Genomic DNA, 27,194 nt, shown 5'->3' on the forward strand with positions numbered 1-27,194 from the left:
TTCTAATTGGTGCGACTCGAGGTTTCTGCACCAGTTTTGGGGCGACTTCATTGACTTCTCTTAATGAAGTCCCGAGCAAGCCGCAATGAAGTCGCATGGCGGTGTGAACACAGGCTTAGTAGAGAATTTGTCAATTTTTTTTTTGGCCCACGTCACAAAATCCCGCCTATCTTATAAAAGTAAATCACAGAAAATATAGATGCAGGGCCATCTTTAACACAGAGCAAAAGGGGCAGCTGCCCCCCGGGCCCAGTCATTGTTGCGGGGCCCAAAGCAGCTGCCCCCTGGGCCCAGTCATTGTTGCGGGGCCCAAAGCAGCTGCCCCCCGGGACCACTCATTGTTGCGGGGCCCAAAGCAGCTGCCCCCCGGGACCACTCATTGTTGCGGGGCCCATAGCAGCTGCCCCTTGAGCCCACAAATAGTTGATAAGTGGATTCTGGAGGGGGGCTCAAGACAATGTTTGCCCAGGGTCCAATCAATATGATAGTCCTGTACAGGCGTTACCAGGAATTACATAAAATAAATGTTTGAATCTGCAGAATTCACTAAGATGATCCTTGGTGATCCTGCGACTGTCAGGGCTGGGCTCAGCCCTTCCTTCTCTGAGCTGGCCGCTCAGCTGTCGGCTAATTGCCAGCTTCCATCTCTCTTCCACAGTTACTCAGCTGTTGATGATCCTGCTCGTCAGTCCTGCCTACTTAAGCCGTCCAGTCCAGATAATCTCTGCCTTCACCTTGGTCAACATCACAGAGACTATCTCCTGCGTTCCTGTTTAAAGACTGGCTTTGCTGACATCCCTTCTGGCTCCAGATCCTGCTTGATGTTCCGCTACGTTGACTCCTGACTTCCAGCTTGGCTGACTATCCGATCCGGTTACTGGACTTTGGCTGTGTTTTGACCACGTTTGTTCTTTTTACTTTTATTATTAAACAAGTGTGATTTAACTGTACTTCTGTCTCGGCCTGATTTCACGGTTTCTGACAGCGACGAAGGTCCTGTATCAGGCACTTCCTGTATGGGGTGACAACGCTCTATCCCTGTCTCCCAGCTGTGCTTCTGCGTTGTCACCCGGTCACACGGGCTTTCCATGGAAACTACAAGTGGCCGTTGCTCCACTTTGCATGTAATCAGGAAGTGGCTATAAAGAGGCTGCAGGTGGATCAGCAGCACTAAGATAGAACAAAGGATGAAAAAAAAAAAAAGGGGGGGGGGATTAGGATTTTATTACCAGAAAGGACAATTGATGAGACGCAGCGCACAGAGCAAACTATCGGTTCTGTTCGGGGTTTGGTGACCAGATCTGAGCTCTGTGGGTCGGCCTGGTACCAGAAGCAATGTGATCTCTATAGAATGTTCCGCTGGGTGCCAGGAGGGCACATTCCATAGACACGGCTGTCTCCAGACCTCCCACACAGAGCAAGAAACAAAGAACGTCCAGAGAGATGAAGGAAGGAAGAATTTTGCAATAAATGTTACAAAAGTAACAGCACCCCCCCCATCCCCCGCCTTTTCTTTAACGTGTGAGATTCAGACAATAAGGATACAGAATGCCCATTGGGACCCCCTGCTGGGGCACCACAAGTCTCAGCATGTCCTTCTGGGTGCAGGACAGGGGGAGGGGGTGGTGGTTCAGCACCCAGAAGGCCATGCTGAGACATGTGGTGCCCCAGCAGGGGGTCCCAATGGGCATTCTGTATCCTTATTGTCTGAATCTCACAGTTTATATAAAAGGTTTGGCACATAATAGCCCCATGTCTACTGAAGTACTATACATCCCAGCATGCCATGCCACAGGTGGATCATGCTCTGTGCTGTAGATGCAGCTTGTAGAAATGATATAGACTAAGACAGCAACTGAAACAGGAAAGGGGGGAGGGGAGGGGAGGAAGTGGCAGGTGTCACATAAACACGTTAAGCGATAAAATGTCCGACGTCGTTCTCGCCATCACTAGAACCGTACAAATACAGCAATACAATCACAACGGGACCCAAAGATAAGATAGAAAACTGCAGAGCCAGTAACAGCCATCCCCCGCCAGCACAAGGGGGGGCGTCCAGCAAACACCGCAACTGTGCTGCAGGCAAAGAGGCCACTAAAATTAAAGCTGAACTCCAGACACAAAGCTGCTTATTGAACTATATTCCTCAATAGCCACAAAGGCTAGAAATCCATTTTGTGTGCATCGCATGCCTTTGCAAACCCAGATATGACCGTGAAGAAGTAGCAGTGACATCATCACTGGGCTCTACATAGCCCTGTGCAGAAAGCAGAGTTATGGGAGGGGCCCAGCAGGCTCCACCCACTACAGAAAACTACAGGAGGGGGCGGAGACAAGACCAGCCCCCCTGCACAAGGAGAGAGAGAGGGAGAGCAGAGCTGTGGGAGGAGCTTAGAATGCTCCACCCACTACAATAAACTACAGGGGGTCGGAGACAAGACCAGCCCCCCTGCACAAGGAATAAGAGAGCAGAGCTGTGGGAGGAGCTTAGAATGCTCCACCCACTACAGAAAACTACCGGAGGGGGCGGAGACAAGACCAGCTCCCCTACACAAGGAGAGAGAGAGCAGAGCTGTGGGAGGAGCTTAGAATGCTCCACCCACTACAATAAACTACAGGAGGGGCGGAGACAAGACCAGCCCCCCTGCACAAGGAAAGAGAGAGCAGAGCTGTGGGAGGAGCTTAGAATGCTCCACCCACTACAGAAAACTACAGGAGGGGCAGAGACAAGACCAGCCCTCCTACACAAGGAAAGAGAGAGCAGAGCTGTGGGAGGAGGTTAGAATGCTCCACCCACTACAGAAAACTACAGGAGGGGGCGGAGACAAGACCAGCCCCCCTGCACAAGGAAAGAGAGAGCAGAGCTGTGGGAGGAGCTTAGAATGCTCCACCCACTACAGAAAACTACAGGAGGGGCAGAGACAAGACCAGCCCTCCTACACAAGGAAAGAGAGAGCAGAGCTGTGGGAGGAGCTTAGAATGCTCCACCCACTACAGAAAACTACAGGAGGGGGCGGAGACAAGACCAGCCCCTCTGCACAAGGAAAGAGAGGGAGAGAAGAGCTGTGGGAGGAGCTTAAAATGCTCCACCCACAACAAAAACATACAGGAGGGGCGGAGACAAGACCAGCCCCCCCTACACAAGGAAAGAGAGAGCAGAGCTGTGGGAGGAGCTTAGAATGCTCCACCCACTACAGAAAACTACAGGAGGGGCGGAGACAAGACCAGCCCCTCTGCACAAGGAAAGAGAGGGAGAGAAGAGCTGTGGGAGGAGCTTAGAATGCTCCACCCACTACAGAAAACTACAGGAGGGGTGGAGACAAGACCAGTCTCCCTACACAAGGAAAGAGAGAGAGAGCAGAGCTGTGGGAGGAGCTTAAAATGCTCCACCCACTACAGAAAACTACAGGAGGGGGCGGAGATAAGACCAGTCCCCCTGCACAAGGAAAGAGAGGGAGAGCAGAGCTGTGGGAGGAGCTTAGAATGCTCCACCCACTACAGAAAATTAGAGGGGGCGGAGACAAGACCAGTCCCCCTGCACAGGGAGAGAGAGTAGCAGTGGGCGGTCTTTATTCCAGGAAGTCTCACACTGAATGACCGCACAGATCTGGAAGAAATACACAAAGCACAGACTCTAATGGGCACTCTTGGATGTAAGGGGGGAGGGGGCTCGTCATAAAACATTTCTAAAATCCACAAAGTAGCCCGTCCTGAAAAGTTTAGAGACCCCTGACCTAGAGTAGTACATGGAAGGACCTGTACAGAGGAAAAGGAAACGTTCAGCTCACAGCAACATCCTGAAACTCACAGGAGGAGGAAGTGAGGGGAATTCTCTTCAACGGGGACACAGACCGCAAAAATGATTTCCTCATCACTACGGCTGAAAATCTTCCTCAATTCCACCCCCTGAACCATTATCAAATCATAGAAATGTATGAAGAGTGGCCCCTACACTGGTGGTCAATGGGAAGAATGTCCTCTGACATTGGTAGTCAGTATGAAGAATGGCCCCTACACTGGTGGTCAATGGGAAGAATGTCCTTTGACATTGGTAGTCAGTATGAAGAATGGCCCCTACACTGGTGGTCAGTGAGAAGAATGTCCTCTGACATTGGTAGTCGGTATTAAGAATGGCTCAGTAGAGGACTGGTCAGAATGCTACTCTTACAGACAACCAAAAAAGATGATGCCTCTGGTTCTGCTAAATGGCATTGGCTCCAATCTTTTCCGGCGCCATCAAATGGGGAATCGATCCACCACAGCTCAAGGAGCCCTTAGACACCTCTGAAGGCAACGCGGGCTTCTAGAACTCTGGTTAAGAATGGCTACCATAGAGCACACCTCCCAACTTTTTGAGATGGTAATGAGGGACACCTATCACCAAAAGCATGCAGGCATAGGACACACCCCCTGCCACACCCCCTTAAAAGGAGAATTGTACTAAAAAACAAGATTGGTTAAACCCACAAGTGCTTTTTTTTACCACTACTATTCCTTTATATTGGCTTTTGGAATTTATAAATGCAGCAATTTAGATGAAAGGTTTAGTGCTGGAAAACACTTTTTGATAGATAAAAAGTGCATTTTATATACATTTTATATACATCTATATCGATCAGGCCAAAATGAGGGACAAATGAGGAGGAATGAGGGACATTGCTCCAAATTAGGGACAGTCCCTCAAATTCAGGGACAGTTTGGAGCTTTGCCATAGAGTGTGAGCTCAGAGGGGTAGTCAGATGGACAATGTCCTGGTTCTGGGTCAGTGAGTGGTCTCGGTACAATCTCCTCCAATGAATCTGACGTGAGGACGTGTTTATTTGGCGGAGTCCTCAGACAACCTCCATCTCACATTATGCTGAGAAAAGAATCTATACGAGTGACTGAGCTGCTAACAGTACAAGTGTGACTCCTAATGGTGTACCACGTCCCACGTCGCAGAGCTCCATAATGGAGCCTCGGAATTAAAGGAACACTACATCTACCGCTCACAATACGGCAGACGTTGTCTATCTTCTCTCAGCAATCTTGTTTTTGTGACACTTACTAGAAAGAATGAGAAAAGGCTTAAAGATGTGACTGAAAATAGGCTTTCTGCCGTCTCTCATGATGTCTACCACCTAAAATACTCCTGACAGCCAGAAAGCATGTGATCTTTCAAAGTGATCGAGACTGGAGGCCGCAGTTTATTGAACAATATCCTGCATTACACTGTGAGATGGGGGATGGGGCTGAATATTTACCATTGTAGTTACTCAGGGGTTCTGAGTTCATTCATGAGCTATGATAGGCCTGGGCTTCCCACACACTTTTTTAGGTTGTGTTCTGGCTTGAAATGAACTAAATCGTATACCTTCATAAGTGCTTCTGCAATTTCTCATTTATAATCTGCTTTGTTTGTCTCCAGTGTCCTGTTCTGCTGGCAAACCTATGTGACCCCCCCCCCACCTCCGAATGATGAGTTCCGGTGTCTCAAGTGAAGAATACCATAAATATTACATGTAATTTACATCATACAAAGACATTGTAGACAATTGTGTTCTTCTAACCTTGTGGTAACAATTGGGTGAAGATCCTTTTCTGTCCCAGCATAACTGTTCCCTGTGTACAAACCCAGCTCCATAAAGACATGGTTGAACAGTTTGGACCAGGTCCATAAAGACATGGTTTGACCAGTTTGAGCAAGCTCCATAAAGACATGGGTTGACCAATTTGAACCAGCTCCATAAAATACATGGTTTGACCAGTCTGGACCAGCTTCATAATGACATGGTTTGACTAGTTTGGACCAGCTCCATAAAGACATGGTTTGACCAGTTTGGACCAGCTCCATAGAGCAATGAAATGAACATTTTGGACTAGCTCCATAAAGACATTTCTTGACCAGTTTGAGCCAGCTTCATAAAGATATGGATTGACCAGTTTGTGCCAGCTCCATAAAGACATGGGTTGACCAGTTTGGACCAGCACCACAAAGATGTGGATTGACCAGTTTGAGCCAGCTCCATAAAGACATGGGTTGACCAGTTTGGACCAGCACCATAAAGACATGGGCTGCCCAGTTTGGACCAGCACCATAAACATATGGGCTGACCATTTTGGACCAGCTCAATAAAGACATGGGTTGACCAGTTTGGATCGGCTCCATAAAGACATGGGTTGACCAGTTTAGACCAGCTCTATAAAGACCTGGGTTGACCAGTCTGAGCCAGCTCCATAAAGCTCCTGTTCTGCTGGCAAACCTATGTGACCCCCCCCCCCCCCCCCACCTCCGAATGATGAGTTCCGGTGTCTCAAGTGAAGAATACCATAAATATTACATGTAATTTACATCATACAAAGACATTGTAGACAATTGTGTTCTTCTAACCTTGTGGTAACAGTTGGGTGAAGATCCTTTTCTGTCCCAGCATAACTGTTCCCTGTGTACAAACCCAGCTCCATAAAGACATGGTTGAACAGTTTGGACCAGGTCCATAAAGACATGGGTTGACCAGTCTGAGCCAGCTCCATAAAGACATGGGTTGACCAGTCTGTACCAGCTCCATAAAGACATGGGTTAACTATTTTAGCCAGCTCCATAAAGACATTGTTTGACCAGTTTGGTGTGGGGGAACTCAAGTGTCCTGCACAGAGCCCTGACCTCAACCCTACTGAACACCTGACTTCACAGATGGGCACAAATTCCGACACATACTCCAAAATCTTGGGGAAAGTCTTCTGAGAAGAGTGGAGGATGTAATAACCACAAAGGGGGCAACTCTATATTAACAGCCATACAGGGAGGGGCAACTCCATATTAATGGCCATGGGGGGGAGGGAAACATGGTTTTGGAATTGGATGTCTATCAAACTCACATGGGGGTGATGGGGTCAGGTGCCCACAAAATGGTGGTCATAAAGTGTATGTGGAATATGTGTAACTGAGGCACTTGATCCGGAACATCAGCGTATCATAATCGAAAAAGATCAAACCAAGTATGGGGGACAATGTTTCCGGTGAGGCTGTTCTTAAAGACACATGGGGTGCCTCTTAAATGGGGGACCTGAATTTGGGAAACCAAAGTCCTAAAAGGGTGCCAGACCAATGAACTGAGAGTCCAAAAACTTTTAATACTGGTGTTCGTTCAGCAAATATTAACCATCCAACAAGTTTTGGGGACTCAATTATACCGCCGGGCTGCAAAATGGATACAGAATTGGTTCATAAATGTTTTGTAAAAACAGAAAATTTACCACTAAAACTTATATGAGTCACAATGCATGTAACAATTCTGTATATGTTTTGTAGCCCTGAGCAAAAAGGGGACCTTTGATGTCCCGAAACGGGTATCTTGTTGAACGAACACCAATATTAAAAGTGTTTGTGCCCTCAGTTCATTGGTCTGGTGCCCTTTTTGGAATTTGGTTTCCCAACTTCAGGTTCCCCATCTAGGAGGCATCCTTTTTGTGTTGAACAGCAGCCTCACTGGAACCATTGTGCCTCGTAAGTTATTTGGTCTTCTCCAATCATGATCCATTGATGAGTGGAATCCAGTACCTCAGTTACACGTATTCCATATTCCACACTATATAGTCATTTTTTGGTGGGCACCTGACCTTCACACCCATGTGAGCCTGATGGACATCCCATTCCAAAATCATGCCCATTAATATGGAGCTCCCCTTTTGTGGCTCCTCCACCCTTTGTGGGTCTGGTGCTCTTTTTGGACTTTGTATATATAGTGAATGTGTAACAAGCAGTAATGATAGGAGGGTGGAAGGGAAGGTAAAAGGGAAAAACACTCAGATTTTATAAGAAAGGACTTTTTCTCTGCTCTCCTCCATCGTGAGCTGTGCCATCAATCAGCTTAATATTGGAAAGAAGATGACACAAAGGCATAGTTTTTGAGGTTGTCAGGTCCCGTGTTCTCTAATTAGCTTTTTACCCTTTAAAAGCCAAAGATGTTAAGATAGCCATTGCTTCTATCTCATTATTTTTAATGATCACTCCTTCTATAAACTAATCATTATTATTAGCAATTGAGTATGAAGAAGAGGAACGCACAGACCACGGGACGTACACAGAACCCACGTTCGGCTCACCTCGGCTCCCTCTCTTGTACATGTTGGGCTCTTTGGGGTCTCCTATCCAGCTGTAGTCGGTGGGCATGGACACGGGCCTCAGATCACCTGTATGGAGAGGAGGAAAACCCGTCCTGTCATATGCTGTGATACCAACAATTCTCCTTCAATGTACAAAGCATAGAAAGCTCCATTTCTGTGAGATTATTATCGAGGCTTATCCAGATCTAATGTCTGACAAAAATCATATTTTGGGGAAATTATTCATTTATCTTGACATATATATTCTAATATAAAATTAAATAATATTTTTTTTTTATAATATATATAAACTCAAAATAAACATTTCAAAGTCTGAACCACCAGCCGATAATCATCACATGGAACATAAAGCAATTATTACATTGTAGAGATATTATTATTTGAAGTCCAAAAACTGTTTTCTCTGCTTTGGCTGGAGCAGAGAAGGATTAGAACCTCTGTTGTTCCTATTATCCTGGTCTCCGTTAAAGAAGAGATTTGCCTTCACTTCCTGTCTAGATGGCAACATTTTACAAGACAGGAAATGAGGACAAATCTGCAAAATATGGATGCTTGAGCATAAATTCTCTGCTCCAAGCCACTTCTGCCCATTGCCACTTCAAACCTGGGTGCCAGGGGTTGCACGATCCATCTCTGCTCACAGGCCAAGTGTAGCCACCGCTCACTGGAGGGATCACTGGTGCCCATATTTATTTGGAAGGATATCCGCAAGCTTGACATTGACAGATGTCATCTAGGACAATTTAGGTGGCAGTTTGATTGGATAAAAACCACAAGAAACCACTGATTCAGCATCTCACGGCCAGAGGTCACTTGACTGACTGATGGTCACATGACTGAATGCCTAGGCATCACAGAGCAGTGATATTTCCAGCAAAGGAAACATGTTTTGTCTGTAATTTGAAGAGAGAAGGGTCAGGAGTGGTCTTCCTTTGGCTTGCTTTAAATATGGACATTTCAAGCCCCCCCTTCCACACACATCACACTGGATGTATCGGAATAATGCAGCCATTCTCAACCAGGGTACCTCTACATCAGGGGTCTGATAAAAGCAAAGAAAGGGGCACCATCTAGCCCTGGGGCTGCAGTTTGCAGACCACTGCTCTAGAGGTTCCTCCTCCTCTCAACCCTCCACAAATCGGTTCTTAGAGCTGTGGATGATTGACCTCCCATCTGATGGTGCCTCCATAGTTCCAGGTCTAACATCACTTGGCAGAGCCTGTGGAATGGGAGGGGGTGAGGGTATTCTTCCCACTGATCACCAATGTAAGGAACATTCTTCCCACTGATCACCAATGTAAGGAACATTCTTCTCACTGATCACCAATGTAAGGAACATTCTTCTCACTGATCACCAATGTAAGGAACATTCTTCTCACTGATCACCAATGTAAGGAACATTCTTCTCACTGATCACCAATGTAAGGAACATTCTTCTCACTGATCACCAATGTAAGGAACATTCTTCTCACTGATCACCAATGTAAGGAACATTCTTCCCACTGATCACCAATGTAAGGAACATTCTTCTCACTGATCACCAATGTAAGGAACATTCTTCTCACTGATCACCAATGTAAGGAACATTCTTCTCACTGATCACCAATGTAAGGAACATTCTTCCCACTGATCACCAATGTAAGGAACATTCTTCTCACCGATCACCAATGTAAGGAACATTCTTCTCACTGATCACCAATGTAAGGAACATTCTTCTCACTGATCACCAATGTAAGGAACATTCTTCTCACTGATCACCAATGTAAGGAACATTCTTCTCACTGATCACCAATGTAAGGAACATTCTTCTCACTGATCACCAATGTAAGGAACATTCTTCTCACTGATCACCAATGTAAGGAACATTCTTCTCACTGATCACCAATGTAAGGAACATTCTTCTCACTGATCACCAATGTAAGGGACATTCTTCTCACTGATCACCAATGTAAGGAACATTCTTCCCACTGATCACCAATGTAAGGAGTATTCTTCTCACTAATCACCAATGTAAGGAACATTCTTCTCACTGATCACCAATGTAAGGAACATTCTTCTCACTGATCACCAATGTAAGGAACATTCTTCTCACTGATCACCAATGTAAGGAACATTCTTCCCACTGATCACCAATGTAAGGGACATTCTTCCCACTAATCACCAATGTAAGGAACATTCTTCTCACTGATCACCAATGTAAGGAACATTCTTCTCACTGATCACCAATGTAAGGAACATTCTTCCCACTGATCACCAATGTAAGGAACATTCTTCCCACTGATCACCAATGTAAGGAACATTCTTCTCACTGATCACCAATGTAAGGAACATTCTTCTCACTGATCACCAATGTAAGGAACATTCTTCTCACTGATCACCAATATAAGGAACATTCTTCTCACTGATCACCAATGTAAGGAACATTCTTCTCACTGATCACCAATGTAAGGAACATTCTTCTCACTGATCATCAATGTAAGGAACATTCTTTCTTCTCACTGATCACCAATGTAAGGAACATTCTTCTCACTGATCACCAATGTAAGGAACATTCTTCTCACTGATCACCAATATAAGGAACATTCTTCTCACTGATCACCAATGTAAGGAACATTCTTCTCACTGATCACCAATGTAAGGAACATTCTTCCCACTGATCACCAATGTAAGGAACATTCTTCTCACTGATCATCAATGTAAGGAACATTCTTCCCACTGATCACCAATGTAAGGAGCATTCTTCTCACTGATCACCAATGTAAGGAACATTCTTCTCACTGATCACCAATGTAAGGAACATTCTTCTCACTGATCATCAATGTAAGGAACATTCTTCTCACTGATCACCAATGTAAGGAACATTCTTCTCACTGATCACCAATGTAAGGAACATTCTTCTCACTGATCACCAATGTAAGGAACATTCTTCTCACTGATCATCAATGTAAGGAACATTCTTCTCACTGATCACCAATGTAAGGAACATTCTTCTCACTGATCACCAATGTAAGGAACATTCTTCTCACTGATCACCAATGTAAGGAACATTCTTCTCACTGATCACCAATGTAAGGAACATTCTTCCCACTGATCACCAATGTAAGGGACATTCTTCTCACTGATCACCAATGTAAGGAACATTCTTCTCACTGATCATCAATGTAAGGAACATTCTTCTCACTGATCACCAATGTAAGGAACATTCTTCTCACTGATCACCAATGTAAGGAACATTCTTCTCACTGATCACCAATGTAAGGAACATTCTTCTCACTGATCACCAATGTAAGGAACATTCTTCTCACTGATCACCAATGTAAGGAACATTCTTCTCATTCACCACTTTATTTTAGCAGTGATATCTACGAGACATGAGAATTAATTTTTAGGCTCCTCTGGGGTTCTAAGGTTGGTATAATGTATTGGTATAATTTGTATCAGCTCAGGGTCTGTATATCTTCCAGCTGCTCCACTCCATATCAATGTGACCTGCAGGTTAGAGGCCCATTGACTGACACGGCTCCCTCCCGATGGGTCTCTCCCGGCCCAGAGAAGAGCGGAGCTCAGACAGAACTCAGCTGTAAAGGCCTTCACCCCCCTCCCCCCACCCAGATGCATTTCTGCTTTTCTGAAAGTATTTTCTGGATTGTGTCGGGTAGAAAATGAATTTGCTGCACATCATAAATGAATGATTTTGGTGTTCGGTGAGTTAATCTGACATGATTCTGCCAGATCTCATCTTCACAGTTCTGCCCCAAAGAACTCAGAAAGCCTGAAATATTTATAGCACTTCCCATTCGCTGCTTTTCCATTGGACGTATTTAGGGAAATGCGGCCGTGTTAGCGGGTTTACACCACACCCGCCGTGTCAGTTTCTGGACTCGCTGACCTCGTCAGGGTGAGTTTAATGGGATACAATTTGGGGTAAATTACTTTTTTATATCCTTTAGGGATACAATCCTAGGTGGTATCCAGAGTGCAGCATTGTGTCATATCCGGGGGCAACATAAATAAATGCCTCCACTAAATATAATACAGTGTAGCTGTAGCCTACACTATTGTTTTATAGTTTTGCTACGTTTGTAAATTGGGACGATTTCTCTTCATTTCCTGTCCAGGGGGGCACAATTGGAAGTAAGAGGACATTTTATTCAAAGTGCGGGAAGACCCCCTAGACAGCTGTCACCGGAACAAGCGTCTTTGTTGGAAGATTTCCCTTCCTTTCCAGTTTGGCTTTAACATCACTTTCTGTTTTCCGGTGACGATGGCCAGTAAAACAATGAGCTCTTGAATCCTCGGGGGCAGGGCTGATTGTGACCACTTGGATGATTTTGTTCACACCCCATGTAACTACCAAACACAATTTCACTACTAACATCACTGATATCACGTGGCACTCATATAGTGTCTGTTCATCACCTGAGATGGAGCCACACTTCATGTCATGTATGAGCGAAGGACTGCAATACAAAGCAACAAAGGATGTTGTAAAAGAAAGTATTGTTTATGGGTGGAGGAGAAATGGCAGGTCTTTAGGTGGAGGATAAAAGGTGGGTCTACAGAGGATAAAAGAGGGGGGTCTATGGCCAGCAGATGAAAGATGGGTCTGGGTATGGGTGGAGGGTGGAAGGCGGGTCCTTGGATGGTGGCGAAAAAGGCAGATCTATGGGGGGAAGATGGAAGGTGGGTCTATGGATGGTGGAGAAAAGGCAGATCTATGGGTGGAGGATGGAAGGTAAGTCAATGGATGGTGAAAAAAAGGCAGATCTATGGGTGGAGGGTGGAAGGCGGGTCCTTGGATGGTGGCGAAAAAGGCAGATCTATGGGGGGAAGATGGAAGGTGGGTCTATAGATGGTGGAGAAAAGGCAGATCTATGGGTGGAGGATGGAAGGTAAGTCAATGGATGGTGGAAATGGGAATGTTTCAAATTGACTATTGGTTGAACTGGATGCACCTGGTGTCTTTTGTTTTTGGAGGAGTACTGGAGGTCCTAGGAATTTTGAAAGACCGGCCGGTATCCTGTGAGTACTGGAGGTCCTAGGAATTCTGAAAGACCCGGCTGGTATCCTGTGAGTACTCTAGCTTCTAGAAATCCTAAAAGACCTAGCAGGGTTTCTGTGACTACTTGGGGTCCCAGAAATCCTGGAAGCTCCGGCAGGGATCCTGTGAGTACTGGAGGTTCTAGGAATCCTAAAAGACCCGGACAGGATACTGTCGGTACTGGAGCTCCTAGGAATCCTGGAAGGCCTAGCAGGCATTCTGTGAGTACTTGAGGTCCCAGAAATCCTGGAAGCCCCGGTAGGGATCCTGTGTGTACTGGACGTTCTAGAAATCCTATAAAAAGTTTTAAAAAAAGCCATTTTTTCGGGAGCAGTGATTTTAATGATGCTTAAAGTGAAAAAAAATAAAAGTGAAATATTCCTTTAAATATCGTACCTGGGGGGTGTCTATAGGATGCCTGTAAAGGGGCGTGTGTTTCCCATGCTTAGAACATTCCCTGCACAAAATTACATTTTTAAAGTAATAAAAGTCATTTAAAACTGCTTAAATGTAATGTCCAGTCCTGGCAATATGGATGAAAATCAGTGAGACAAATGGCATGGGTACCCCCCAGTCCATTACCAGGCCCTTTGGGTCTTGTATGGATATTAAGGGGAACCCCGCACCCAAATTAAAAAAAGGAAAGGTGTGGGGCCACCAGGCCCTATATACTCTGAACAGCAGTATACAGGCGGTGCAAACAAGACAGGGACTGTAGGTTTGTTGTTAAGTAGAATCTGTTTGTAATTTTGAACTGGTACATTTTTAACGTGTTTAGCTCCAGCCAAAAAATCTATTTTAAGCTTTTTGGAAAACATAGGGAAGGGTTATCACCCCTGTGACATTTGTTTTGCTGTCTTTCCTCCTCTTCAGAAGATTTCACCCCACTTTCTGTCCCAATGACAAATGTTTTTAGAAAATTTGGGGTTTTTAGTGAAACAAGGATTGGTGATAAAGCATCAGTGGAAAGGAGAAAAATTTTTCCCATATTAACTCTTACAGGAGAGAATTTCCCTTCCTAGGGGTAGATTTCATCTCACTTCCTGTTGTCTCCTTCCGTTTGCAAGTAGGAGTCGTTTGTAAGTTAGATGTTTGAAAGTAGGGTCCTGCCCTATATACTCAGCAGAAATTTGGGCCTTAGGTGTTGGTGTTGCCACAACACTGTAAGCCCTCACAGGGCCCTGCTGTGAAATATTAGATCAAGAATTGTAATTACATGTCCCTGTTGAACAGGGGCAGAAAAATTGGGCCTTAGGCACTGGTGCCACAACACTGCAACCCCTCACAGATACTGTAGTTGAGTGCAGCAACGAACCCTCCTTGCAAAATATTGCAACAAAAATTGTAATAATAATTTTTATGAAGGTCAGTCGATCGACCGAGTCGTTGGACAGGCGCACCCTGTGATCGGTTACAAAACCTCCAGCAGCACTGAATCCGAAAGAACGCTGGATGCAGGACAGGCCAGTAGCTCAATTGCATACTGTGCAAGCTCTGGCCAGTGATCCATCCTCAAGACCCAGTAACCCAGAGGATTTTTGGTGGGAAAGGTGTCCAAGTCAGATCTTGCCCCAAGGTATTCCTGCACCATGTAAAACAGATGCTGGCGATGGTTGCTGGAACCGATCATACCTTGGGACTGCGGACTAAAAAATTGTCTGAACGCATCGGTCAGACGGCCACCTTCTCCACCGCTCCTTCTTTGACTGACTGAAGCCTCAGCAACACGTTGTCCAGAAACAGGAGTTTGTAACCTCCCAGTCTCTGGGAACGCGTTGCACAGACCTTTCTGCAAGGCCTCCCGCAGATGTTTCATCCTCTGCTCCCTCTGCGATGGCAAGATAAGGTCTGCAACCTTACCCTTGTAACGTGGACCAAGGAGGGTTGTCAGCCAGTATTTGTCCTTCTCCTTGATACCACGAATACGAGGATCCTTCCGCAGGCTTTGCAGGATCAGGGAGGCCATGCAGCGTAGGTTTGCTGAGGCATTCGGTCCGGAGTCCTCTGGGTCACTAAGGACGACATGGTCCGCAGCCACCTCCTCCCAGCCACGTACAAGTCCATTGGTTTTTTGGGACTTTAAATGATCTCTTAAAGACTGCTGCTGAGTGCCAGGCTCCACCTCCATGCTGACACAATCCTCCTCCTCCTCGTCCTCTTCCTGTGTGATCGGTGGGCACGCAGGAACACTGTCTGGATAAAGGGGGCCTTGAGAGCTAAGGAAGTCCTCCTCTTCCTGCCTCTGTTCTGCCTCAAGTGCCCTGTCCATTATTCCACGCAGCGTGTGCTCCAACAGGTGGACAAGGGGGACAGTGTTACTGATGCATGCACTGTCACTGCTCACCATCCTCGTGGCCTCCTCAAATGGTCACAGGACAGTGAAAGCACCCCTGATCATGGCTCACTGGCCTGGGGAAAAAAACAAGCTCCCTTGATCCTGTCCTGGTACCATAGTCGCACAGGTACTCATTGATGGCCCTCTGCTGTGTGTGCAGCCGCTGCAGCATGGCCAACGTTGAGTTCCACCTGGTGGGCATGTCACAGATTAGACGGTTCTTGGGCAGGTTAAACTCCTTTTGGAGGTCCGCCAGCCGGGCACTGGCATTATATGACCGGCAGAAATGCACACAGACTTTCCTGGCCTGCCTCAGGACATCCTGTAAGCCCAGGTACCTGCCCAAGAACCGCTGCACCACCAAGTTAAGGACATGAGCCAAACAGGGCACATGGGTCATTTGTGCCTGTCGGAGGGCAGAGAGGAGGTTGGTGCCATTGTCGCAAACCACATTTGCCTTAAGCTGGCGTGGCGTCAACCACCTCTGAACCTGCCCCTGCAGAGCTGACAGAATATCTGTCCCAGTGTGGCTCCTGTCCCCCAAGCACATCAGCTCAAGCACCACATGGCATCTTTTGGCCTGCGTGCTTGTGTAACCCCTTGAACGCCTACGGAGCACCGCTGGTTCCGAGGACAAAGCACAGGAAGAGGCCATGGAGGAAGAAGAAGAGGAGGGGGTGGAGGAGAGAGGTGTGTCAGAATCACCACTAGTAGTATTTTGGAGGCGTGGTGGCAGAACAACCTCCAACACTACTGCACCCTGTCCTGCATCCTTCCCAGCTGCCAGAAGAGTCACCCAATGTGCGGTGAAACTTAGGTAACGCCCCTGTCCATGCCTGCTGGACCATGAGTCAGCGGTAATATGCACCTTACCGCTGACAGCCCTGTCCAGCGAGGCCAAGACATTGCCTTCCACATGCCGGTAGAGAGCCGGAATCGCCTTCCGTGAGAAAAAGTGGCGTTTGGGAACCTGCCACTGAGGAACCGCACATTCCACAAACTCATGGAAGGGGGCAGAGTCTACCAACTGAAAAGGCAGCAGTTGTAGTGCTTGCAATTTAGCCAAGCTAGTATTCAACCGCTGGGCATGCGGATGGCTGGGAGCGAACTTCTTTCGGCGGTGCAGCAGCTGGGGCAGGGAAATTTGCCTGGTACAATCTGATGTTGGTGTACCGTTAGCAGATTGCCTGCAAGTACTTGGCTGTGACACACCTAATTCTACACCTTCATTCCTCTCAGTGCAGGTCTCAGAAAGGACTGAAGGTATAGTGGGGTTGGAGATCCCAGCTGATGAGGAGCAAGGAGAGGTCCTCTTTGTTCTTTGGCGTGGGTCTTTTAGGTACGCTTGCCAACGAACTGCATGACAGGTCAACATATGTCTGGTCAAGCATGTGGTACCCAAGCGGGAGATGTTTTGGACACGAGAGATACGCTTGAGACATATGTTGCAAATAGCAGCGGTGCGATCTGATGCACTCGTCTCAAAAAAGGCCCACACCAAAGAAATTTTTGAATAACGTGCAGAGACAGCAGCGCCCTGCACATGTGGAGCTCTGCGGTGTGATGCAGTGAGTGTGCTGCCCTTAAGCTGGCCCCTGGAAGGCATCCTGCCTCATTGGTGATGTGCCTCCTCCTCCTCTCTCCTATCAGGCACCCACGTGGAGTCAGTGACCTCATCATTCCCTCCCTCCTCATCACTGGAGCAAACCTGGCAGTATGCTGCAGCAGGGGGAGCATGACTGCCAGATTGCTGTCCTTTTTGGGCACCCCCTCTCTCTGGGCTCACGTTACTGCCTTCATCTAGCTGGGTACCATCATCGGAGCCTTCAAAACGCTGAGCATCCTCCTGGAGCATGTACCCAACACTGTGGTCAAACAGTTCGGGGGACTCCTCAGGAGGATATGGTGGGGCTAGGGAAGGAGTGACTGATTCCATTGAGCCGAGGGAAGAGGCCGCGTTGGCAGCTGCTTTGCCAGACAAAGTACCCTGAGCATGGGTGAGAGAGGATGAGGAGGATGAGGAAGGCTTGGTCATACACTCTACCAAGTCTTCCGCATGTTGCGGCTCAACACGGCCAGCTACTGAAAAAAAGGCCAATCGTGTCCCATGGCCACGTGCTGATGAGGATGCACCGTCTCCACGACCAGCACTAGACACAGAGCCTGCTTGCCCTCTCTTATTGGCTTGTGACTGTCTGCCTCTCCTTGTTGGCCTTCCAGACATACTAATAGCCCGCAGTGAGATGTAGCTGCACAAAGCTGGGATGTATATATATACCGATACTGCAGCTAGCAAAATCAACTGCCTGCCTGTAGTATTATTAGTATGAGAACACCAGCAATTGTCTCCAGGTAGCTTTAGGTGCACACTGTGCAGAGGACGCAGTACACTAACTGTAAATACTATAACTGCCTGCCTGTGGTATTGATAGGATCAGAAGAACACCACCAATTTTATTCAGGTAGCTTTAGGTGCACACTGTGCAGAGGACACACTACACTAACTGTAAATACTGTAGCTGCCTGCCTGTGGTATTAATAGGAGCAGAACAACAGCAATTGTCTCCAGGTAGCTTTAGGTGCACACTGTGCAGAGGACGCACTACACTAACTTATAAATACTGCAGCTGCCTATGGTACTGTACTAATAGGATCAGAAGAACACCACTAATTTTCTTCAGGTAGCTTTAGGTGGACACTGTGCAGAGAATGCACTACACTAACTTGTAAATACTGCAGCTGCCTGTGGTACTATACTAATAGGATCAGAAAAACACCACTAATTTTCTTCAGGTAGTTTTAGGTGCACACTGTGCAGAGGACGCACTACACTAACTTGTAAATACTGCAGCTGCCTATGGTACTGTACTAATAGGATCAGAAGAACACCACTAATTTTGTTTAGGTAGCTTTAGGTGCACACTGTGCAGAGGACGCAGTACACTAACTGTAAATATTGTAGCTAATAGGACTAATAGGATCAGAAGAACACCAGCAATTTTCTTCAAGTAGCTGTAAATACTGTAAAAACACCTGCCTGCCTGTCAGTAGTAGGAAGAGAATAACAGGAATGGATCTAGCTAAACTGAATACAGTGTGTAGATATATATATATATATATATATATATATATATATATATATATATATATATATATATATATCTACACAACACCAAGGATGTATGTATATATATATATGTACAATACACTGTAAGTGCAGCTAACTGACTCGCCTGCCTACTCTAACTTAAATCAAATGACATTGTCTCTCTGTCTATATATCTCTCTCTCAACGCCGGAACACACTACACAGGGCCGCTGTGCAGGCGGCCTTATATAGTGTGGGGCGTGTACTAAACCCCCCGAGCCATAATTGGCCAAAGCCACCCTGGCTTTGTCCAATTACGATTCTCTGTACAGACAGCGCTGTGATTGGCCAAGCATGCGGGTCATAGTGCAAGCTTGGCCAATCATCAGCCAGCAATGCACTGCGATGCCGCAGTGAATTATGGGCCGTGAAGCGCCACTCGAATTAGGCGCGAATGGCCCATATCGTTCGGAATTCGGCGAACGATCGAACAGGCAATGTTCGGGTCGAACATGCGTTCGATTCGAACACAAAGCTCATCTCTAGTGGCAAGGCATTAAAGCTCCTTGAACAGATAGAAAGGGTTTCAAGGGCTGGGATGGTGGTCATAATTGGAGGTTTTAACTACCCTGAAATTGACTGAAGTAAAAACATCACTAGAACAGTAACAGGGTAGAAATTTAAAAGCCTATTACATGATAATGTTATGGTGCAGTTTATAGAAGCCCCAACTGGAAATGATGCTCTGCTGGACCTGCTAATCTCAAACCATGTGGAGCTTATTGTAAACAACAAGCACATACTGGAAAGATAAAAAACACTTTAAGACAGCAAATTTTCAGAGGCTGGGGGCTGCTTTCTAGGACTAAGACCGGGAGGGAATATTATCATCAAAGAACGCAGAACTGAAAGGGAAATGTTTCAAATTGACTACTGTTTGAACTGGATGCACTTGTTGTCTGGTGTTTTTTTGACCCGGCTGGTATCCTGTGAGCACTGGAGCTCCTAAGAATCCTGAAAGACCCAGATGGGATCTTGCCAGTACTGGAGCTCCTAGGAATCCTAGAAGACCCAGGAGAGATTCTGTGAGTATTGGAGGTTCTAGGAATCCTGGAAGCCCTGGCAGGGATCCTGTCAGTACCAGGGATCCTAGGAATCCTGAAGGAGTTGGCAGGTACCCTGCGACTGCTGGAGGTCCTAGAAATCCTGGAAGACCTCGCAGAGATCCTGTGAGTACTGGCGCTCCTAGGAATCCTGAAAGAGTTGGCAGGGACCTTGTGAATACTGGAGGTCTTGATCCCTAAGTAAGTGTGAAAGAGGACCTTGAAATGGAAAGGTCATTTTTAAAATAACATTCAATTACAATATAACTTGTGTAGCATTTTTTTTTTGTTTCAATTTGCTATATTTGGGATAATTTATAATCCAAACTTTCTGAATTTATTTATATTTATAAATTGGCCCCAAAAAGACAAAATCAACACAAGAGGAAGGAAAGATAATTAATTCTAAGGAACAAAATAAAGAATTCGGAGCAGCGGTGTCAGGGGGAAGACATGGGATAAAGTGAGGGATGGATATAGAGGAAGTCAGGCAAACCTTGTTATCGGGGCACATGGCCTCATACACGCGGGTGCTGGAAATAGATCTAATAGACCCCCCAAAATATCTATAAAGAGTGCCGTCCAATGCTATCATATGGGGGTTTGTTACCTCCTTGTGATAGCAATAAAGTTAAAAACGTATTATTGCCACCCTAGGAAAGGAGGTGAATTACTGGCAGGATCACCAGATCAAAAATAATGGGACAAAAAAGCCTGAAATAGGAAAACGAATGCAGACACCGCATCTGAATACTGCTAAGCTGCAATATTTTGCATTTTTATGTACTTTAAATTTATTTATGAAGCCCCTTTATGCTCACTCATCTCTGGACCCGATAGGCTCTCTCAGCTCGGGCGTATCAGGACCGTCATTGACAGACATCACCAAACACCAGTCCATTAGGGCCGCACGGACGCCGCCCCCCCCCCCCCCCCCCCCCATCCATGCATCTGGCCCCCTGATCTACATGCGTAATTAGAGCCTGAGGCTCTAATAGGCTTTGCCCTGAGCCCACCCAGTTCTGTGACAATAGCGAATGAATATACACTATTGTAACACTGATTCTCCTCCCAGCCAATCAGGAAGCAGGTCGTTGGATCGTTTGCCGCCCCCCCCCCCCCCCCCAAAAAAACCCACCAGCCGCCACTGCAAAAAACCCCCCTCCTCAGAGCCACGTGTACAAGGCCACACTGCACCATGTATACACAGCAACACTGACACTTCATGCAGCATTGTGACCCTATTGGGACATATTATTCACAGTCAGAAAGGTTGGGGGTGGCGGGTTGGTGTTGGGAAGATCAGGGTGGTGGCTTGGTGTTAGGAAGGGCGGGGTGGTGGGATGGTGTTACTAAGATCGGGGTGTTGGGTTGGTTTGTTGGGAAAGGCGTGGTGGTGGGTTGGTGTTAGGAAGAGCGGGGTGGTGAGTTGGTGTTAGGAAAGGCATGGTGGTGGGTTGGTGTTAGGAAGGGCGTGGTGGTGGGGTTGTTAGGAAGGGCGGGGTGGCGGGTGGGTTGTTAGGAAGGGCGGGGTGGTGGGATGGTGTTACTAAGATCGGGGTGGTGGGTTAGTTTGCTGGGAAGGGCGTGGTGGTGGGTTGGTGTTAGGAAAGGCGTGGTGGTGGGTTGGTGTTACGAACTACAGGCTGGTGGGTTGGTGTTAGGAAGGGCGTGGTGGTGGGTTGGTGTTAGGAAGGGCAGGTGGTGGGTGGGTTGTTAGGAAAGGCGTGGTGGTGGGTTGGTGTTAGGAAGGACGGGGTGGTGGGTTGGTGTTAGGAGGGGCGGGGTGGTGGGTGGGTTGTTAGGAAGATCGGGGTGGTGGGTTGGTGTTAAGAAGGGTGGGATGGTGGGTTGGTGTTAGGAAGGGCGGGGTGGTGGTTTGGTGTTAGGAAAGGCTGGGTGGTGGGCTGGTGTTAAGAAGGGTGGGGGGGTGGGTTGGTGTTAGGAAGGGCGGGGTGGTGGGTTGGTGTTAAGAAGGGCGGGATGGTGGATTGGTGTTGGTGGGCGGGGTAGTGGGTGGGTGCTAGGAAGGGCGGGGTGGTGGATTGGTGTTGGTGGGCGGGGTAGTGGGTGAGTGTTAAGAAGGGAATGGTGGTGGGATGGTGTTTGGAAGGGCGGGGTGGTGGGATGGTGTTAGGAAGGGCGGGGTGGTGGGTTGGTGTTAGGAAGGGCGGGGTGGTGGGTTGGTGTTAAGAAGGGCGGGGTGGTGGGTTGGTGTTAGGAAGGATGGGGTGGTGGGTTGGTGTTAGGAAGGGCGGGGTGGTGGGTTGGTGTTAGGAAGGGCGGGGTGGTGGGTTGGTGTTAGGAAGGGCGGGGGTGGTGGTTTGGTGTTAGAAAAGGCTGGGTGGTGGGCTGGTGTTAAGAAGGGTGGGGTGGTGGGTTGGTGTTAGGAAGGGCGGGGTGGTGGGTTGGTGTTAGGAAGATATGGGTGGCTGGATTGGTGTTAGGAAAGGCGGGGTGGTGGGTTGGTGTTAGGAAGGGCGGAGTGGTGGGTTGGTGTTAGGAAGGGAATGGTGGTGGGATGGTGTTTGGAAGGGCGGGGTGGTGGATTGGTGTTGGTGGGCGGGGTAGTGGGTGAGTGTTAAGAAGGGAATGGTGGTGGGATGGTGTTTGGAAGGGCGGGGTGGTGGGATGGTGTTAGGAAGGGCGGGGTGGTGGGTTGGTGTTAGGAAGGGCGGGGTGGTGGTTTGGTGGTAGGAAGGGCGGGGTGGTGCGTTGGTGTTAGGAAGGGCGGGGTGGTGGGTTGGTGTTAGGAAGGGCGGGGTGGTGGTTTGGTGTTAGAAAAGGCTGGGTGGTGGGCTGGTGTTAAGAAGGGTGGGGTGGTGGGTTGGTGTTAGGAAGGGCGGGGTGGTGGGTTGGTGTTAGGAAGATATGGGTGGTGGATTGGTGTTAGGAAAGGTGGGGTGGTGGGTTGGTGTTAGGAAGGGCGGGGTGGTGGGTTGGTGTTAGGAAGGGCAGGTGGTGGGTGGGTGTTAGGAAGATCAGGGTTGTGGGTTTATGTTAGGAAGGGCAGGGTGGTGGTTGGAGTTAGGAAGGGCGGGGTGGTGGGTGGGTTGTTAGGAAGATCGGGGTGGTGGCTTGGTTTGCTGGGAAAGGGCTTGGTTGTGGGTTGGTGTTAAGAAGGGCGGGGTGGTGGGTTGGTGTTAGGAAGATATGAGTGGTGGATTGGTGTTAGAAAAGGCGGCGTGGTGGGTTGGTGTTAGGATGTACGGGGGTGGTGGGTGGGTTGTTAGGAAGATAGGGGTGGTGGGTTGGTGTTAGGAAGGGAAGGGTGGTGGGTTGGTGTTAGGAAGGACCGGGTGGTGGGTGGGTTGTTAGGAAAGGCGGGGTGGTGGGTAGGTGTTAGGAAGGGTGTGGTGGTGGGTAGGTGTTAGGAAGGGCGGGGGTGGTGGGTAGGTGTTAGGAAGGGCGGGGTGGTGGGTTAGTGTTAGGAACGGCAGGGTGGTGGGTTGTTAGGACGGTAGGGGTGGTGGGTTGTTAGGACGGTAGGGGTGGTGGGTTGGTGTTAGGAAAGGCGGGGTGGTGGATGGGTGTTAGGAAGGGCGGGATGGTGGATGGGTGTTAAGGCGGGGTGATAGGTTTGTGTTAGGAAGGGCATTGTGGTGGGTGGGTGTTAGGAAAGGTGTGGTGGTGGGTTGGTGTTAGGAAGATCAGGGTGGTGGGTTGGTGTTAGGAAAGGCAGGGTTGTGGGTTGATGTTGGGAAGATCGGGTGGTGGGTTGGTGTTAGGAAGGGTGGGGTGGTGGGTTGGTAATAGCAAGATCGGGGTTTTGGGTTTGTGTTAGGAAGGGCAGGGTGGTGGGTGGGTTGTTAGGAAGGGCATGGTGGTGAGCTAGCGTTGGGAAGGGGGGGTGGCGGGCTGGCGTTGTGAAGGGTGGGGTGGTGGGTGTTAGGAAGGTCGGGATGGTGGATTGGTGTTGGTGGGCGGGGTAGTGGGTGGGTGTTAAGAAGGGCAGGGTGGTGGGATGGTGTTAGGAAGGGCAGGTTGAGGGTCGTACCGTGAGTCGGCGTCTTTTCTCTTCTGCGCACCCCTGTCGATCTACCTCTGTCATACTCTGAGCCCACGTCATGTCCCTCACCTTCAATCAGCGTGTAATATTTGCCGCTCTCGTGCTCGAGGAAGTAGCTGGGCGATTCCGAGCCCTTCACCCCTATCTTGCTGACGCCGTACTTATTGATGTCATCGCAGGACATGATGCCGATGTCATCTCTGTGTAGAAGAAGGACAAGACCATGAGAACAAGTCCTCAAAGATGGACTCCGGGCAAGCAAAACAATGAATATTAGAGCTGTTTTACATGCCAAAGGATTTGTATTTCCGTCCATCCATTTCTGAGATTTACGCGGCTCTGCCACACAGCACAGCCCTGCCTGGCATGGACAGAGACCTGATTTTACTCTGATGCAGTTTCACTTTTACTTACAGGTCTAATCCCACCCCCACACTTTGGACAGTCAAAGCAGAAAGAACATCCCTCCATCACTCTGTTCTCTCCTTCTACCAGCACAGCAACACACCTGACTGGCTTCCTCTCCCTCCCCCCAGGGTGTCTACTATGCTTCAATTTGTGAATGAACAGGGAGCCTCTGTACAGAAAGCTTCCTGTTCATTCATTCTGCTGAGGCCAGATGAATCTGCAGAAAAAGGATTGGGGATCTGTGTCCTCAATTTCTTTCTCTGTCTCAAAAGTAAGACATCAGGGGTCTGTTTAGATATTTTACCAAAGCCCCCTCTCCCAACGAGGCTAGTAAAAATGTAAAAAAATAAAATTTGAATTAATAACATTGTAGCAAATGATTAAAAAAAAAAAAAAAAAGTGGTTGGAAAGGCTCATTCTATGCATGGAGATAAAAAACCTTCTAAGTGTAGCAGCCCCCCCCCCCCAATACTTACCTGAGCCCCATCTCGATCCAGCGATTAGCACAAGAGCAGCGGTTCTCCCAGGTCTCTTCCTCCTAATTGGCTGTCAATCATAGCCAGTGAGCCAATTAGGAGAGAGAGCGGGGGGCAGGCCTGAGGCGCGCTCCATGTGTGAACGGACACACAGAGCAGCAGCTGAGGAGTGAGACTGGGCGGGGTGCCCCCATAGAAAGCTGCGTGCTGTGGGGGGGGCACTCAGCAGGAGGGAGGAGCCAAGAGAGCTGGCGGGGGAACCCAAGAAGAGGAGGATCGGGGGGCTACCCTGTGCAAAACCATTACACAGAGCAGGTAAGTACAACACGTTTATTATTAATATTCTTTTTAACCCCTTGGCGCCAGCCGTACGCAAATTTGCGGCCTCATATTTGCGTGAATTGCTGCCAATACACTTTTGCCGAGAGCGCGTGCGCAGTTACCGCCGCCTGACCGAAAGTCCTCCATGCGACTGGGAGTTTTCAGACCACGTGACAGCCAATCACGGCGGTCACATGCTCTTAAGCCGCGCCCTGCCTCCCGGCGTCATAAACCTCTTAAAGGGCCTGGGTGGCGCCGGCGCTAAGAGAATAAACTACTTTTAATGACACTTAAAGGCGTCATGCACACGGGGCGTTTTTACAGCTGATTTTAGCAGCGGCGGATGTTTTTTTCTTGCAGCTTAAAAACGCCTCTCCGTGTTATTCTATGGCCTCATGCACACAGGCTTTTAGGAGCTGGAAGTGGCATAGGCATTTTCAAGCTGCAAAAAAAAAAAACCCAGGACCAGCGCGTTAGACCTGTAAAAACCGCCTGGCGCTGGTAAAAGCTGCTAAACGCGGCTTAACGCTGGATACAGCTGAGCTAAGCCTCGTCAAGGGCTTCTCATGCCTCTATTAAAAATCAACAGTTCCCTATGGGAGCCCCATTGATTTGAATAGAAGTCTCACCACAAGTCGGATCATGATGATCTGACTTGGGGCGCGGCTTGTGTACTGAGGATCTTGAAGGGGAACCCCTCGACAAAATGAAAAAAAAAATGGCGTGGGGTCCCCCCCAAGATCCATACCAGACCATTATTCGAGTATGCAGCCTGGCAGATCAGGAAAGGGGGGGACGGGACAAGCGACCGCTCCCCCCCCCCCGGACCATACCAGGCCACATGCCCTCAACATGGGGGGGGATGGGTGCTTTGGGGCAGGGGGGGCCTGCGCCCCCCTCTAGCCCCAAAGCACCTTGTCCCCATGTTGATGGGGACAAGGGCCTCTTCTCGACAACCCTGGCCGGTGGTTGTCGGCATCTGCGGGTGGGGGGGGGGCTTATCGGAATCTGAAAACCCCCTTTAACAGGGGGCCCCTCCATAAGTGAATGAGTATGGGGTACATTGTACGCCAACCCATCCACCCCCAAAAAAAGTGTCAAGAATGAAAACGCAGTACACAGGTTTTTAGTAATTTATTAAGGCAGCTACGGAGTCTCTTCCGATTTCTTCTCCATTTTTTTTTGGCGTGGGGGTTCCCCTTAAAATCCATATAAGACCGAAGGGTCTGGTATCGTTTTGGGGAACCCCATGCCACTTTTTTTTTTTTTTTTTCATTTTGGCGAGGGGTTTCCCCTTTCAAGATCCTCAGTGCACAAGCCGCGCCCCAAGTCGGATCATCATGATCCGACTTCTGGTGCGGCTTTTATTCAAATCAATGAGGCTCCCATAGTGAACCTTTGATTATGAACAGAGGCAAAAAAAATGCCGCTAAAAGCTACAATGGCTAAGCACAGAGAGGAGTGAAGGGCAGGTCACCATGTACAGCTGGCAGTAAAGTGAACCTGTCTTTTCACTCTGCATAGGAAAAGCACCGCTTTACATTAAGAATCAAAACTCTAATGATCCAGATGTTTGTGGCCAACGTGACTCCAGTTTTTTTTTTTCACCACTGCAGCCAATCCCATTGTCACCTAATCTAAACTTTAAGCCAGTGTAAAGGGGAAGATAGGAATTTTTCACACAGAAGGATAATATATAACAAAAAGGTCCTTCTTCACAACTTTGACAGGTTTTTACAAAAAAATACTTACCTTGGGCCATAAAGTCCAGAGACGGGGGAAAGGATGAAGACATCATGTAGGGTGGAGCTGTCCACCTTGGATGGCATTCCCATTGTTCCGGTGGGTGTTGTGTTACCACTTGTGGGACTGGTTGGAATCACAGGCTGGAAAACAAACAAATGTGTATGCATGTAATTATTTACTGTACATGGTAAATCCATGTTACATAGTCTGCTCCCCCCATATAGTAGAGCCATGTAGTGACTGAAGCTCACTATTCCTCTCTATTGACTCAGCTCAGATTGACTGACCACAGGAGACCCTCTAGGTAATTGTCCAGGTAAAAAAAAAAAATTAACTCTTGGATCCTCAGGGGCAGGGCTGATTCTGACCACTTGGATGATCTTGGCCATACCCCGATGGCGCTTCCAAACAAAACCCTACTTTTAACATCACTGACATCTTGAGGAACTCATAGTGTCTGTTCTGCACCTCAGAGAGAGCTATACTTCATGTCATGTATGGGTGTAGGACTGCAACACAAAGCAGCAAATGATATTGTAAAGTAAAGTCGGGACTATGGGT

General features: G+C 48.0%; 1 protein-coding gene across 1 annotated transcript in view; it reads right to left on the minus strand.

Moving 5' to 3' along the window:
- The window catches only part of LOC141107389 (connector enhancer of kinase suppressor of ras 2-like), a gene marked incomplete in the record, with an annotated part of 546,558 nt that overhangs the window by 128,716 nt on the left and 390,648 nt on the right, over positions 1 to 27,194 (minus strand). The window contains 3 exon segments of the mRNA XM_073598089.1: positions 8,088 to 8,172; positions 23,671 to 23,882; positions 26,640 to 26,773. Coding sequence (XP_073454190.1) covers positions 8,088 to 8,172; positions 23,671 to 23,882; positions 26,640 to 26,773 — 431 coding nt within the window.

This window comes from Aquarana catesbeiana, linkage group LG09 (genome assembly GCF_042186555.1).
Source record: "Aquarana catesbeiana isolate 2022-GZ linkage group LG09, ASM4218655v1, whole genome shotgun sequence".
NCBI classification, from domain to species: Eukaryota; Metazoa; Chordata; class Amphibia; order Anura; family Ranidae; genus Aquarana; species Aquarana catesbeiana.